Source organism: Chiloscyllium punctatum, chromosome 25 (assembly GCF_047496795.1).
Source record: "Chiloscyllium punctatum isolate Juve2018m chromosome 25, sChiPun1.3, whole genome shotgun sequence".
Taxonomy (NCBI): domain Eukaryota; kingdom Metazoa; phylum Chordata; class Chondrichthyes; order Orectolobiformes; family Hemiscylliidae; genus Chiloscyllium; species Chiloscyllium punctatum.
In genome coordinates, this window is record NC_092763.1 from 37769686 (window position 1) to 37785906 (window position 16221).

Here is a 16221-nt window from a genome sequence, read left to right on the forward strand (position 1 = left end):
CAGCATGGATTGGTTGGACCAAAGTGTCTGCTTCCGTCCTGTACGCTTCTATGACTCTATTACTTTCCAATCCACCTCGATGTTATTGGTCACCCAACCCCGCTCACTCGCCATTGTTCCTTATGCTAGCATTGACTCCATTGTTCCTTATGCTAGCATTGACTTTTCCTCCTGGCGGTGGGCTTAATGGGGACATGATTTGATTCAGCAACTTGAATCCAATTTCTAACAGTCTCCCTTCTCCAGAATAACTTATAAATGCTGACAGTGATAACACAGCCAATGGGTCAGAATCAATCGGAGGAAACGTTAACGTTTTGGATTGAAACGGTCTCATCTGAGTTTTATTTTGTTTTAGTGCATACACTACTGTGTTCCCCAGCCGATGCTGCTCCTCTGGTGCAGACAGCTGCTACACTGTCACACGAACAAACCTGTGATTTTTTTTCTCATTTAAATGAAAGCGAAGCTCTACGGTATTGAGAAGAAAAACAAAGAGAAACTCAGGTCTGTCAACACCAGTGGAGAGAGAGAGAGTGAAAGAGAATTAAAGTTGTAAGTGAAGTGCCGTATTAGACTGGCAGTGTTAACGCTCCATAGATACTGCCAACCCCGCGGCTTCTCCCCAGCGCTGTGTTTTTAGTTGTAAGTTCTCTTCATCACCGCTCGTTTTCCTTGTAATTCATGTTTAAAACGCTGCCTGAAAGAGCAACGAGAGAAATCACTCCATTGACAATTCTATTTTCCCCGAAAAATATAACGAAGCATCTCAGATGTAACTATGTTTTGACAGATTTGTTCTATTTAAATTATAAAGGAATCGCCGGGTTGTAAATTGTAAACAATGTTTTTTTCTTTTTATCCGTGGTTTTAGAAGCTCTGCTCACAGCAATTTTTTTATACCTTGAAATTTCATGTGCGGCATTAACAGTGTGTATGAAACAGCCAGGTTGACGTTTCCTGCTGTATTTGCATATCCAGTGGTACAGACTTGGCACTGAAAGGAGGGCGTGGTGAGTTTATATAAAGGATAGCTGGAAGGCAGACTCTAGCAGGATCGGAGTGTAACCAATACTGTAACACATCAAACCCATTATACAGGCGTGACGCTTCAGTATTGAAGAGCTGAGCTCAGGGAGCAAGTTTTTTAATAACCCGTTCCATTTCGCCATCCGGAGATGCCCCAACTGCAAGAAGCCACCGAGACTCTGCATTATTCCGTGGGCATCCTAGCTACCTGTGCAGGTAAACGGTGGAAATGAATTGCCGCAGTTAATTTGTAGAAATGTCTTTTTACAGACTTTTTAACAGTTTTTCCTTTCCCTATTGTCTGTCAGGTGCGCTATTGTTGGCTGTGGATCGCTACAGCACAGCGCCGTTGATTCATAACACGGCTCTCGGAATTTTGTTACTTATCGTGGCGGTTCTGGTCGGATATACAGGTATCAGAAACATTGAGAAACATCGTATGATTAAGATCTGTTGTAGTTCGTGACATCGCAATCAACGCATCGTGTCGCTAGTTTGCCCAATACATTGCCAGTGTTCTAGCCCCCTCTGTGAATCAGCGTGTAGGGCGCGATAATTACAACTTTGTTACAACCCCAACCTTATTCGTTCTCCTGATGCTGGCGTTACTGGCTCGGTCCTAGTATATCCCCATCTTTAATTGCCCTTGAGAAAGTGGTGTCTTCTTGAACCACTGCACTCCTTGCCGATAGGTATACCAGTGCTGGAGGGTGAGAGTTCCTGCATTTTGACTTAGTGACAGTGAAGGAACCGCAATCTAGTTACAAATAAGGATGATGTGTGACTAGGAGGGAAGCTTGCAGGTGGTGACGTTCCCATCTAAGACCTGACCTTGATCTTCTAATTAATAGAGTCAGAGAGATGTACAGCACAGAAACAGACCCTTCGGTCCAACTCGTCCATGCCGACCAGATATCCCAACTCAATCTAGTCCTGCAGTTTCTGGATGGTACACACTGCCTCCAATGTATCAGTGACACATTACACCCATGACTGAAGAAAGGACAATACCAGATTTATTGATGATTAATGGAGTAGATTTAGTTAACAATCGGACTAAATTTGAAATTTTGGAAGTCATAAGAACATAAAAGAGCCAATAACACTCTATTTGGCGCTTCAAGCCTGCTATTTCATTCAACCGCTTATGATTGATCTTCCTGTGCATCTTCCTGTGCATCTTTCTGCATCATCTTCAAAACCCTGAATTTTCTAAAACCTGAAAATTTATTGATCTGTGACTTGAGCCCAATCAGCTACTGAACATTCACAGCTTTCTGGCTACAGAATTCCAAAGATTCCCCAGCTTTTCAGTGAAGATGTTTTGCCTTATTGCAGCACTGCATAGCTGACACCTCATTCTGAGAGTTTGAACCCATGTGCTAGATTGTTCAACCACGGAAAATATTTTTTCAGTATCTGCCAACTCAAAGCTTCTTAAAAATATGATAGTTCAAAGAAATTATTTTTCAGTCTTCTCAATGCCAGACAATATAGGTGTAGTCTGCTCAATCTCTATTCATTAAACAACATGTTCATCCCAAGAACCGGTCTAGTGAACTTCATTGCCCTCTTTCTAGAAGACCAAACAAACATAGGTGAAGGCCATTTGGCCTCTTTCGCCTCACTAGCAATTCTATATGTTTTTGACTGATCTGACTGTGGCTCAACCCAATTTTACATCTCTTCTTGGTCAAGCATCTACCTCAGCTTTCAAAATATTCAATGACCCTGCTTTCACTGGCATTTGGGTTAAAGAGTTCCGCAGGCAAATTCCCTTTTTGAGAGAAAAAAACCCTGTCTCCACTTTAAGTGGAAGAATCTTTTACTTTCACCTCTGCACCTACAGAGTTCCAGTTTCTTCTATAAGGGGAGTATCATTTCTACATCAATCTTGGCATGTTTTCCTCAGATAAGACACAGTATTCCATTCTGACAAATTGAAATAAGATAAACCTTAGAAGGATGAGGTTTGGAATAAAATATTTGATACAATAGACAACCAATATATATCTGTAAAAAGATGATTCTTGTGGTTAAGAAACAAGGTAAACAATTAAGTAAAATACACTATTCAACTCGAAGAAGTTTTTAAAATACAAGAAAAAGTTCACATCATTCAGTCTGAGTTATAAAAAGCAACAGAGTTGCAAAACAAATCATGATGCAAAAATGGGAATATGAAAAATCTTTCAAAGGGAATGAAAAGTCACAATAGAAATATACTAAGAAATAGTGATGAAGTGGAGTGTGGCCCCAGTAAAGATTTACATACATGTTGGTATGGTCAGAGTGGTAGACATTGTCTCTTCAGACTTTATTAAAGCCTTAACAAATTTAACATGATAGAGTGATAAGTAAAGTTAGATTACATGGGATTCAGGGAGAGCTTGTCAATTGGATACAAAATTGGCTTGACATTAGGAGACAGATGGTAATGGTGGAGGGTTTTTTTTTGGACAGTGGTGTTCCATTTGGATCGGTGCTGGGTCCAATATTGTTTGTCATTTATATTAACGATTTTGGTGAGAATTTAGGAGGCATGGTTAGTAAGTTTGCAGATGACACCAAAACTGCTGGTATAGTCGATAGTGAAGATTATCTAAGATTCAATAGGAATCTTGTTCAATTGGGCCAATGGACTGAGGAGTGGCAGATGAAATTTAATTTGGATAAATGCAAGGTATTGCATTTTGGTAAACTGAACAGTAACGTGTCTTATACAGTTAATGGTAGAATCCTAGGTACTGTTGTTGAACAGAGTGACCTAGGGGTTCAGGTACATAGTTCGTTAAAAGTTGCGTCACAGTAGACAGGGTGATTAATAAGGGTTAAAATCAACTCTCCACCCTTCAGGCTCTCTGCCTGTATTCCTGATGAAGGGCTTTTGCCTGAAACGTCAACTTTACTGCTCCTCGGATGCTGCCTGAACTGCTGTGCTCTTCCAGCACCACTAATCCAGGGTGATTTACAAGACATTTAGCACACTTGCCTTCGTTACTCAGACCATCGAGTGCAGGAATTGGGACATCACATTGAGGTTGTACAGGATGTTGGTGAGTCCACTTTTGGAGTACTTTGTCCAGTTCTGGTTAGCCTGGTAATAGGAAGGGTATTATTAAATTAGAAACGGTTCAGAAAAGATTTACCAGGATGTTTTGGGGTTTGAGTTATAAGGAGAGGCCGAATAGGGTAGTATTTTTTCCCTTGTGCTTAGGAGGCTGAGAGGTGACCTAATAGAGGTTTATAAAACCATGAGAGGCATACTTAAGATGAATTGAAAAGGTCTTTACCCTAGAGTGGGAGATTTCAAAACTAGGGACATATTTTTGAGGTGAGAGGAGAAAGATCTAAAAGGGATCTTAAGAGCAATGTTTTGACACAGAGGATGGTTCATATATGAAATAAACTGCCAGAGGAAATGATAGATGCAGGTACAGTTACAGCATTTTAAAGACATTTGGACAGGTACATGAACAGGAAAGTTTTTGATGGATATGGGCCAAATGCAAGTAAGTGTAGACGAGTTTAATTTGGAAAACCTGTTCAGCATGGATGAATGGACCAAAGGGCCAGTTTCCATGCTGTATGACTCCATGACTATGTTAACTACAACAGAGAAAATAGAGTGTAGGAGTTAAAGTTACTTCCGTAGAAACGGAAGCATTGTAAATGGTGTTCCACAGAGATTATTCATTGCTGAGACTACTATTGTTCAGAAATTCATCAACTGTTTGGTCTTGATGCAATTTAAAAATGTACTGACAACGCTACATTAGTAAATGTTGTAAATATACAGGAAAAGTGATACAAAATAACATTAATAGCTTGTAAATGGGCACATAATTGGCAAATTATTTCCTGTGCATATAGTGTAAGATGCGTTTGGTAGGAAGAACTAGATGAAGTAGTGTGGAAGTAAACTTGTATGGAGTATAAATGCCAGCATACCCCTATTGCGTGGAAAATGGCTTATTGTACATTATACAGTCACTGTCATTCATTTTATGTGTATATGATCATTTTTTTTTGGTTGCTTTTTCTACAGGCATAAGGAAGAATTCAAGTCATGCTGTGTTATTTGTGAACTTGTGTCTGACAGTCTCAGCTCTCTGGTGTGGAACTGGTCTTATTCACATATTGATTGGGGAGAAAGTCATCCAAGATAATGGGATCAGGAATGCACTAGTCCCTGGTTATTCAGCTTTCACCTTGGGGCTCTTCATCATTGGGGTGATAGGATTAATTCAAATGGAAATTATCCTTGCTATGATTGCTTTTGCCATCTCTCTCGCTACTGCCCATGAAATTGCTGCATTATATGATCAATCTTTTGGGCATTCTGCCATAGCTTTAAGTTATTTAATTGTTTTCTTTATAGGGCTTTATTTTGGGTTAGGGCGAGTTTCTGTATCCTTAAGTAAAGGAAAAATCATTTTCCCAGGGACATGTCTGCATAAGATTGATACCTATCTAAAACCAGAAACAATTAAAAATGATGTAGTTGTTCTAGGCTACATCACAAATATGCTATCTGCCAGTGTGTTAGGATGTCAGGTTTTGGGTGTAACAACCAATCTGTTTGTTGGCCAAGTCCCCTGGCTATGGACAGCAGCAGTATATCAAATTGTTGGCAGTGTTTTGTCTTATAGAGCCATTGACAGCCTGACTGCTACTTTCTTTGGTTTAACCTCAATATTAAAATTTGCTGAAGGTTATGCTTTTCTTTACAAGCTTTGGCAAGACAATCAACCCTTCTTCCCAATTCCAGCTCCTACCGTTCTTGCAGTGTTGTTTTTCATTCTGGCTCTGTTTATGGCTAGTAAAAGTCTAGCTGATGGAATTTATGTACTGTTTTTTGTTTCCTATTGTATATCAGTGGCAGCTCACCCAACTGGTTTCTTTCATGGTGGCGCACAAGGTGTCAGTGTAGCTATATTTGTGGCATCTGCTTGCTTAGCTTTCATTTCCCTTTTCAATAGTATTGGATCCATTACTATTCCCACTGGAAAGGGGATCATAAAGGGTTTTCTCATTAGGATGAATGCATTAACACCAAAGTCAGATAATGACACCCACAGTCCTTATTTGGGATATTCCAAATACTCAGATGCTGAAATTCTAGCTCATGCCTGTAACGTTGTAGCTGCTTTCGCTATCACTATATCAGTCAATACTTCTACACCTTTAGCCACTGTTGTCCTACCCTGGATTATCATTCCTGGAGGACTTCTTCAGCTTATATGTGGTTCAATTTCTTTTTCTCGTGGTAAAACCTTGGAAAGTTGTGCTTTCATCTTGTATAGCTTAATATGGATAATCTGGGGTTTGACCAGATATGGTGGCCTCTATGGGTCTACTAGGGGGTTTGGTATTGCAGTAGGAATTATTTGCTTCCTGCTTTTTAATGGCTTTGTGGTGATAGGGACTTTGTTTCTTAATGCAGCATGGTTTGCCTTTTCTCTCAGCTTTCAACTGATTCTGATCAGCTTTCTTTTGGATGCCATTAATTCAAATCCTTTTGGATATGATATTGGGGTCACCATCATTTTTGGTTTAGTTAGCTTTTACTGCTTTCTGGCCACCCTGTTTAACCAGAGCTTTGAGAGACCTCAGTTGCCATTGGGACGTGCCTGGGCCAGCCTCTGTGGATTTGGACACAGCAACTCCATATGCCCTCATTTGTCTTCTAGAAAAACCAGCTCAGTCAGAAAAATTGCAGGTAAAGTTCATAAAAGTACAAAAAAAGTTAAGTACAAATTCAATCAAATCATTATTGTGTTCATATCAATTAACCTATCTTACAACATTATTTCTTTCCATGGAATTTAACTACTCATGTGGATGGCTGTTGCCTGTAACAATTACTTACACTTAATTACCGGACTGTTAGCCTTAAACCTGTTTTACATTTACTGTGTCTTCTAACATGTTGAAATGGATGCAAGTAATGACATAGTAATGTAGAAGTTACTAGGAACAATAAAAGCACCTTCCATAAAGGTACTCTTTTGTGTCTTGAATGCACTCACACTATGTCTGCTTCCTAACTTTCCTTGGTATCTTATTCCAGAGGTCAATTAACTTCTGTACAAATGGCTTGAATATAGGGGCAAATGGAATTTGAATTTGTTAATTATACCAAACTTGGGTCTTGGCAAATTTTAAGGAAGACAGATGACACAGAAATGCACATAGGTTAGAAAGACAGAAATATACGAGATAGATGTTATTGTGTATATAGAATATGAAATAGTACATTTTGGGAAGGAACAGTAAAACAGAAATGCCATAGATGGTTAATGCTAAAAGGTGAAGTAACAAAGATAACTCAGTATGCAGATAGGTAGATCAGTAAAGGTAGGAGAAAAGATAGAAAATGCTATAGAAAGGTAACCTAAGGGCTGGGTTTTAAGTATTGGATATGGAACATAAAAGCAGTCAAGTGGTGTTACATCTCTACAAAATAATATTTAGATTACAACTAAAGTATTCCATGTAGTTATATGCACTCACCATAGGAAACATGGCAGTTTAGGGTGTCGGTTTGCTCGCTGAGCTGTAGATTTGATATCCAGACGTTTCATTACCTGGCTCGGTAACATCATCAGTGGCGACCTCCAAGTGAAGCGAAGCTGTTGTCTCCTGCTTTCTATTTATATCTTTCTCCTGGATGGGGTTCCTGGGGTTTGTGGTGATGTCATTTCCTGTTCGTTTTCTGAGGGGTTGATAGATGGCATCTAGATCTATGCATTTGTTTATGGCGTTGTGGTTGGAGTGCCAGGCCTCTAGGAATTCTCTGGCATGTCTTTGCTTAGCATGTCCCAGGATAGATGTGTTGTCCCAGTCGAAATGGTGGTTTTTTTCATCCGTGTATAGGGCTACGAGGGAGGGAGGGTCATGTCTATTTGTGGCGAGCTGGTGTTCGTGTATCCTGGTGGCTAATTTTCTTCCTGTTTGTCCTATGTCGTGTTTGTGGCAGTCCTTGCATGGAATTTTGTAGATGACATTGGTTTTGTCCATGGGTTGTATTGGGTCTTTTAAGTTTGTTAGTTTTTGTTTGAGACCGTTGCAGAATGCTCCGAGAACTAATCAATGACGCCCACCACAGACTCCGAAAATATAATCAGGAAATTGTGCGCCAAAACCATTATTCAACAAGCAACAAATCAAGAATGGACAGACGCGGTAGAACGAGCCATAAACACCAAACAACGACAAACACAGATAAAGAAAAATCGGGACCTGAAGAAAAAACTTGACAAACTCACAAAAAAAGACAAAACCGAGAACACAGGGGCATGGATAAAGAACTTATCAGACCAGACCCTATCAGACACAGAAAAAGCGGTACTAGTGAAAGGATTAAATTTCAATTACCGAGACACTGACAAGGATTTCCTAGCGGCATCAGAAACCACATTGAAGGACAACAAACTCACGGAAGAAACGATCAGACAGACAGTTGCACCTATTTTGAGCTAAAAGAGGGAAGGAAACAAACTGAACACACAAGAAAAGAAAGCCCTAGAAAACCTCAAAAAAGACAAAAACATCGTTATATTACCTGCAGACAAAGGTCGGCTCACAGTCATCCTGAACAGAAGGACTACATAGAGAAAGCCAAAGCACTACTCGTAGACACTAACACCTACCAACAGGTGGCACTAAACCCGACCCCACAACTAGGAAACAAAATTATATATCTCCTAAGAAAATTACACAATTCCGGACAATTAAACAAGATGAAATTCCAGAAAATGAAACCCGACGGGACCAACACCCCACGATCCTACGGACTACCAAAAATCCATAAACCAGGAACCCCCCTCAGACCCATAGTCTCACTACCCGGAACACCAACTTACAGACTGGCCAAAGAACTACACGCAAGACTGAAATACCTAGTAGAGGAGTCACAGCACTTCATCCACTCCACCAAGGAATTCCTAAAAATCATCAAAATAGAGGAAGACGAAGCAATGATCTCATTCGACGTAACAGCACTATTCACCTCCATCAACATCGACCTGGCAAGGGAAATACTTACCACACTTTTTAGAAGAGACCATCACACACACACACCAACCACCATCAATCACATTACCAACGAAAACATCATGAAGCTAGTGGACCTGTGCCTCACCACCCACTTCACCTTCAACAACATAATCTACAAACAAACCAACGGCACACCCATGGGATCCCTGCTATCAGACTCATATCAGAAGCAGTAATGCAAAGACTAGAACAAACAGCCCTACCAACCATCAAACCAAAAATCCGGGTCCGCTACGTAGATGACACCTTTGTCATCATAAAATGAAATAAGATAGAAGAGACATTTAACATCATTATAACACCCTCACAGGCATAAAGTTCACCAAGGAGGAAGAAACCGACAACAAACTCGCATTCCTGGACGTCACAGTCGAAAGAAAGGACAATGGAGAACTACAAACCTGTGTGTACAGAAAACTGACAAACACTGACCAAATACTGAACTACACCAGCAACCATCCCAACACACACAAACGAAGCTGTATCAGAACACTATTCCAACGAGCCACCACACACTGCAGTACAGACGAACTTCGGAAAACAGAGGAGAACTACCTATACAACGTATTCAAGAAGAACGATCCTCAAAAAATACAGTCCGCAGATTCCTCAAGGACAAGCCATGACAAGCTGACCAAACACAATCAGAGACCCTAACCACCTTACCATACATCAAAGAAGTTTCAGAAATGACAGCCAGACTACTAAGACCCCTCGGAATCCTAGTAGCACACAAATCCACCAACACTCTCAAACAAAAACTAACAAACTTAAAAGACCCAGTACAACCCATGGACAAAACCAACGTCATCTAAAAAATTCTATTCAAGGACTGCCACAAACACTACATAGGACAAACAGGAAGAAAGTTAGCCACCAGGATACACGAACACCAGCTAGCCACAAAAAGACAAGACCCCCTCTCCCTCCTAGCCCTACACACGGATGAAAAAAACCACCATTTCGACTGGGACAACACATCTATCCTGGGACAGGCTAAGCAAAGACGAGACAGAGAATTCCTAGAGGCCTGGCACTCCAACCACAACGCCATAAACAAACGCATAGATCTAGATGCCATCTATCAACCCCTCAGAAAACGAACAGGAAATGACATCACCACAAACCCCAGGAACCCCATCCAGGAGAAAGATATAAATAGAAAGCAGGAGACAACAGCATCGCTTCACTTGGAGGTCGCCACTGATGATGTTACCTAGCCAAGTAATGAAACATCTGGATATCAAACCTACAGCTCAGCGAGCAAACCTACACCCTAAACCTCAACCTGAGTTACAAACCTTCACAAACCTTGCAGAAACATGGTAGTAATTGAAAGGAAACAAGAAATGTTTATTAAAATAATGAGGTTTTAGTGTGAAGAAAATGTGGAAAATGAGGGGTTATCCCATTGAAAAAACTGGGTTAATAGGCAGTTGTAACTGGTTTTGAGACAGGCAGTCGTGAAAAGGTTGCTTTGATTTATTGTCAATTTGATAACCAAGAAACATTAGCTCAGGTGATCATGAGAAGAATGAAGGGGATGTTAGAATTTTCTTTTCCAAAGTGAAATGATGTTACATTAAGTATATTTGCTGTACCCATATATTTAAAAGATAATAAATATATATTTAAAAAGGAAGAATACGAGGAAAGGACAAACAAATGGAATTAAGTAGATAGTTCCAGTTGAAAGGTGCCCAGTAGACCTACTTTTATTTTGTCTGATCTCCATTCATTCTCAGCTGCATAATTTTTTACTTGTGCTTTCAACAAGTAATGAATTATCAGAATTAACCTTGTCAATTCCCCTTGTAATCTTACAGTTGCATATTCCAGAAAACAAAATCTCTGGCAATCATATTTTTAAAACTTAATGCTTTCCAGATTTACACAATAAAAACATCACTTTTTTCTGCAGAGATTATGAAAAATGGAGGGACATGTGGTATTCCAACAGACACTGTGTATGTGTTGGTGGCAGCTTGCAACCGTCCAGATGCTGTTGAAAAAGCTTACAAGTATGAATAGTTTTGCTTTGGATGTTCTGATTTCTTCTGAAGAGTACTAGAGGTTTCAGTTTTTGAGGGAGTATCATTAGAGTAATGTATCTTGCAAAACAATATACTATATTTGGAAACAGAAAACGGATGTTACGTATGTGGGATGATTTGCTGCTGTTGACTACTAAGATTAGAAGCATGAAATTTCAACTGGATCAAATACAGTTTTGATTTGTTTGTCGATATATTATCTTGTGACATTGCTGCAAATCCCATTACTCATTAGGTCAGTCGTGATACATCTGTAAAACTGGAGTACCGAACTCCACTTTCACATGATGGATTTATGAAATTTGAGTTCATCTGGCATAATTTTGTAAGAAGCAAAGTAATAGCAACCTGCAGATTTAAAATAAAACCTACACGAAATCCAGTTTTCTATTTATTTGATTCATTTTACTAAACTTTAATGAATTAAATGACATATTCCAAATGCAAGTAGCTGCAGCATGCTAACATTTTAAAACTTATAAGAATGTTATTGATAGACACAAATTGGTGAGAGATTTTACTTACCTTTTTATTATCTTCACAGTACAAAGAAACAAGCCAAAGAGAGGCCAATGTCTTTATGGATTTCCAATGTTGCCCAGCTAGAACCAGCAAAACATCAATTGAGTCCTCTACTCTGGGACCTCATGCAGAAGGTTTGGCCTTCATCCATCAGTCTTGTCATCCCCAGAGGTAAGGCTGCATGGCAACGTTGCATATCTGCTCATCATCACTTAATTATTAACCTCACAAACTCTGTCCTTTTGCAGTTCCAATAGCACTTAAGAAATCTGTTCTCTCCCAATGTTGCTATTTAGCCAGACTTTGGAGTTTTAATGCAATCTAAGGTGACAAACTAGCTGTGTTTATGGTCTCAGTTTGGGAAAGAGTCTCACTTCTGTTAAGAATTATCCTGTCTGACAAGGTTAGAATTAAAACATTTCAAGTATATATCACAGACTCATGATTATAATTCTAAACTTGTGAATATTCAACATTGCAACACCGGGTATTTTGTCACAATATAAGTTAAATAAATGTGGAAAAGTAACTACAGTATTAACAAATATTCTTATCATTAAAAGGAGAGTGGTTGAACTTATTTGGACTGCAACATGCAGAAAAATACATTGGAACTCCTCAGAGCATTGCCATAAGAATTCCAGACTGCACTGTTACTACACACCTCATTGATCAGGTAAGATTCCTACCTTTCCAAATAGCTTTTGTGTTGAATATGCAAACTATAATAAGAGTTATTTTGGATTTCTTTATTAACTTTAAGTGATGACAGCTTTTACAGAATCTCTATGCTTGTTTCAATGGAAATGTTCTTGACCATGAAACAATGGGTAGCTCGAGTCTTATTAAATGAAAAATCCGAATGAAGTGCATATGCCGGAAATCAGAAACAAATATTGCTGGAAAAACTCAGCAGGTCTGACAGCATCTGTGGAAAGGAAGCAGAGTTAATATTAATTATTGCTTAGTTTGATGGGGTCATTTTCAAATGGCTTTCAATTTTCATTAAAATTCTGTTGAGCTGTCTGCTTCAAATGTGCTAATACTGGACAAATCTGTTACGACACCGTGTCATATAACAAAGTTAGTCAGGTAGAAAAAATGGAGGTACCACACATGTCTCAGTAAGCGACACACAAATTAATGGATAACAGAGTGTCTTTGAAATCTATATTAGTCTTTTAAATCCAATTGCTAAAAGAATTAACTGCACACTTAAAGAGATCCCTTGCCACTCATACAATAGTGGTGTGACTGAGCAGGAAGCAAGCATGTCAGTGATGGCACTGCATTCTAATTTACAAGTTCCCTCTTTCCTGTCTGTGGATTCTGAAATCAGCATAGAACAGAGATTGAGAATGTGGCTTCCACTGATTGATGTCCTAACTCATTGCTTTCTGTATGTTCAGGTGGGGCCTATTGCAGTGACATCAGCAAACCCAACTGGAGAAGCAGACACCACTCACCACAATCAAGTCTATGCCAAACTTGGCAACAAGGTCCTATTTGTTTACAACTTATTCTTTGACTTCAGAAAATAATTAACATTTAAAATTACAGCTTTTACTCAAAAAAGTTGTTTGTCCATGGTACAGGTTGATGCTGTATTGTGTGATGGTCCTTCACCTGAAAACATTGCCTCTACAGTTGTGGACTGCACCAAGATAGAGACAGGAACACTGGGTTTCTTTAGAGTTGGTCTTGTGCCCAAATCACAGGTATAACTATGAATACTTTCTGCTGCATTGATGTATCACATTTGTTCTCTGAAACCTGCTTTTAAGTGATTGTCCTAAAATGGGGATTCGTTTAATAATAAAACTGAAAGGTTTGCAAATTAATTACAGATGAAGAACACATTTGACTCCATTTAACTTATTCATCCTGAAAGACTCTGAAATTAGCCTTCCTTTCCTACCCCCCCACCCCACCCAAAATCTCACACTATTTTATGATCAAATTGATTATTAAATGCTTCCAGGAATTTTGTTCTCATCATTCTATTTCATGCATTCATCAATAGATCAAAAGAACTTCTGAATAACTGTCTGATATTTGTTGCTTACTAATCTGAATATTTTCATGGTTCAATGTAATTTTGTAGGTTCACTTATCCCATCTTCGTTATTGCCTTAAGATCCCGCCCCCCCCCCCCCACCCAAGTAGAAGTAGAAATGTCCTCCAGCGATTCTTCCTAGCTGATTTCTTTAACATTGAAATTGGCCTTGTGGTCCTGGAGCCCTCTGAAAGTCTCCATTTAAATTCAAGGATTCAAAGGGATTCAATAAAACTAAGTAAAATTGTAACAGTGGAAAGTTAAACAACAAAATATATTGCCTAATTCACCTACCTTCAAGGAGATCTCTCTCGGAACACATAGAGCTATCAGACCCTGACTGTAAACCCCGCATACCCCACCCCCACCCCACCCCCCAAGGAACTGACATTCACTCTATCTCCCACCTCCAGTACAGCCAACCTGATTCACCCCAAAATGGACAGACCCTTTCCTGAAGGACCTGATAAGATAGCCCCTCCACTGTCACACTAGAATCAACCTCATCCAAGACAGTCCCCCTTCCCTGCCCAACCTGACCACCCCACCACTGCTGGACACAAACTGTCCAGATGCAACAATGTCACCTGTCCTTCCCACATCCTGCCAGACTCAATTTCTCCTTCCCCTACCTATGCTAAATACTGGATCACTTATATTGCCACATTACATTCTGGCTCGATACTGACCTGGCATCCTAATACCTTCCCATTGGCACCACTCTCATCTGGCACTCTTTCCCTTGCCTAGCTGGCACCCTAGCCCCACCTCATCTAGCATCCTATCCCTTAACCAGCTGACACCCTGCCCAGCTTGAAAATTCTTCCCCTGGCACCATACCCAGCTGGCATCCTACTAAACTGGCACCATATTCCTCCTGTTCATATGGCTTACTACATTTGACACCCTACCTTATCCTTAGCTGATATCTTACCCACCTGGCACCCTATGTACTTGGCACTGTACTGAAACCATCTGGCACCCTGTCTTCCCAGCATCCTTACCCTTAGACAGCAGCTGAAAGGACCTTCAATTTCCAGGTCAAGTTAGCTGACTGCTGTGTACAAGAGCGTATTTGCCTTCCTCTTACAGTACCACGCTATGAAATAACAATAAAAATCAAGGATTTCTGGATTTGTGAGGGAGCCCTGAGTGTAATCTCCTCTCATAAATGCTGAGCTCCCTTCTTTTGTTAAAAAAAAGGCAAAGGTTTAAGTGGCAATATTCATGAGTTTACCATTTGTAGGAAATTCCAGTCCACCATTTCAGCCCCAAAAGTTCAAACCATGTGTTTTGGGTCAACTTACTAATTTTATTTACATTTTGACTGAAGGTCTTGCAATTGTTTGAAGAAGTGAGGAAGAAACATCTGAAGGGCCAAAGCAATGATGGATTCAACGAGGATGAAACAGAATGTAGCACACATCAGCTTCCAGAAGTTACAAATGCCTACGATAACATTAACTTCATAAAAGATGAGCAAGAGAGCTAGTTGTAACATACAGATATTACTGAAGCAATGTATATATTCTTATTTGTGTTTGTACTTGAATATGCCATTATGAACTCCAACATCTTTTGAACAACCACATGATGGGTTCCATTTTTCTCTTCATTCCTTTCCTGAAGAGCATTAAAAGCACCCAACCATTTTTAGTGGGTCTAGGCAGTGATTATGAACAAGCTGTTGAACAACGAGGAACCACAGACTTGTTTGATGTCATCTGACCCTGTCCTTATCTGTCATCATCATACATGTTTTCCTGTATTTTCCTTCTGAGTATGAAACAGTTCAATTGTGTGAAGACATAAATACTCTGTAGTCAGTGGAAGTAACCACTGGAAGATTTTGTACCTATGGTACAAGAAATGGAAATAAATAAAGACTTTTTTTTTGTACACTGTGATAAATATGGAAGTTTCTAAATTTATATCTGAATTACTTTATTCTTTGATGTCACTGATTGTCATAGTATTACTGAATGAAGGAATAGTTTTATTCCCAAGCTATAGTATTTATTGTTGAATTTCAATTTCTTCCCAAGTCATACAGGGCACAATTACTTTAAAACAAACATGGTCAAAAGTTAACTGGTTCATGGAGAACAACATTTTAAAACAACAGCTGTGACATTCGCAAATAAATATTTCACCAATACCAGGTACCACAATGTTCAGATATGTTTCCAGTAAATTCAGTCCCACAATTAACTAAAGCAGGCAGCTCTGTTGAATGTAGATTTACTTCCACTGTTTGAATGGTCAGCCATCTCTGGAGTACAGTAAAGTTCTGTGAAGTGTTCAGTTCTTTGTTCTTGTCAGGAGATAGACACAACTGAAAGTCAATTTTCAGCAAGTCCATCTGATACAGCAATAGTAAGGTGGCAGCAACGTTCATTGTTCCACAGTGAAACTCCCACCTGCGTCTGGGAAGAAGTCCCAATTGATAGAGCTGTTAGTTGGTGCATGCACAGCTAAACTGATTTAACACCTTGCCAG

At 39.5% G+C, this 16221-nt stretch overlaps 1 protein-coding gene across 1 annotated transcript; it reads left to right on the forward strand.

Moving 5' to 3' along the window:
- The first annotated feature begins 1072 nt into the window (after window positions 1-1072).
- On the forward strand, window positions 1073-15622 carry LOC140495658 (uncharacterized). The gene is made up of 9 exons (XM_072594649.1): window positions 1073-1245; window positions 1338-1442; window positions 5078-6751; window positions 11012-11111; window positions 11689-11837; window positions 12230-12342; window positions 13076-13165; window positions 13262-13384; window positions 15056-15622. Exons 1-9 carry the CDS (start codon window positions 1179-1181, stop codon window positions 15212-15214), a joined length of 2580 nt encoding a protein of 859 aa, XP_072450750.1. The 5' UTR covers window positions 1073-1178; the 3' UTR covers window positions 15215-15622.
- Window positions 15623-16221: the final 599 nt, after the last annotated feature.

Bases quoted from the DNA above. Each gene is read 5' to 3' on its own strand.
- LOC140495658 (XM_072594649.1), top strand. From the start codon at position 1,179: ATGCCCCAACTGCAAGAAGCCACCGAGACTCTGCATTATTCCGTGGGC. The intron at 11,112-11,688 runs GTATGAATAGTT...TTATCTTCACAG, and splicing joins GCTGTTGAAAAAGCTTACAA to TACAAAGAAACAAGCCAAAG. The intron at 12,343-13,075 runs GTAAGATTCCTA...CTGTATGTTCAG, and splicing joins CTACACACCTCATTGATCAG to GTGGGGCCTATTGCAGTGAC.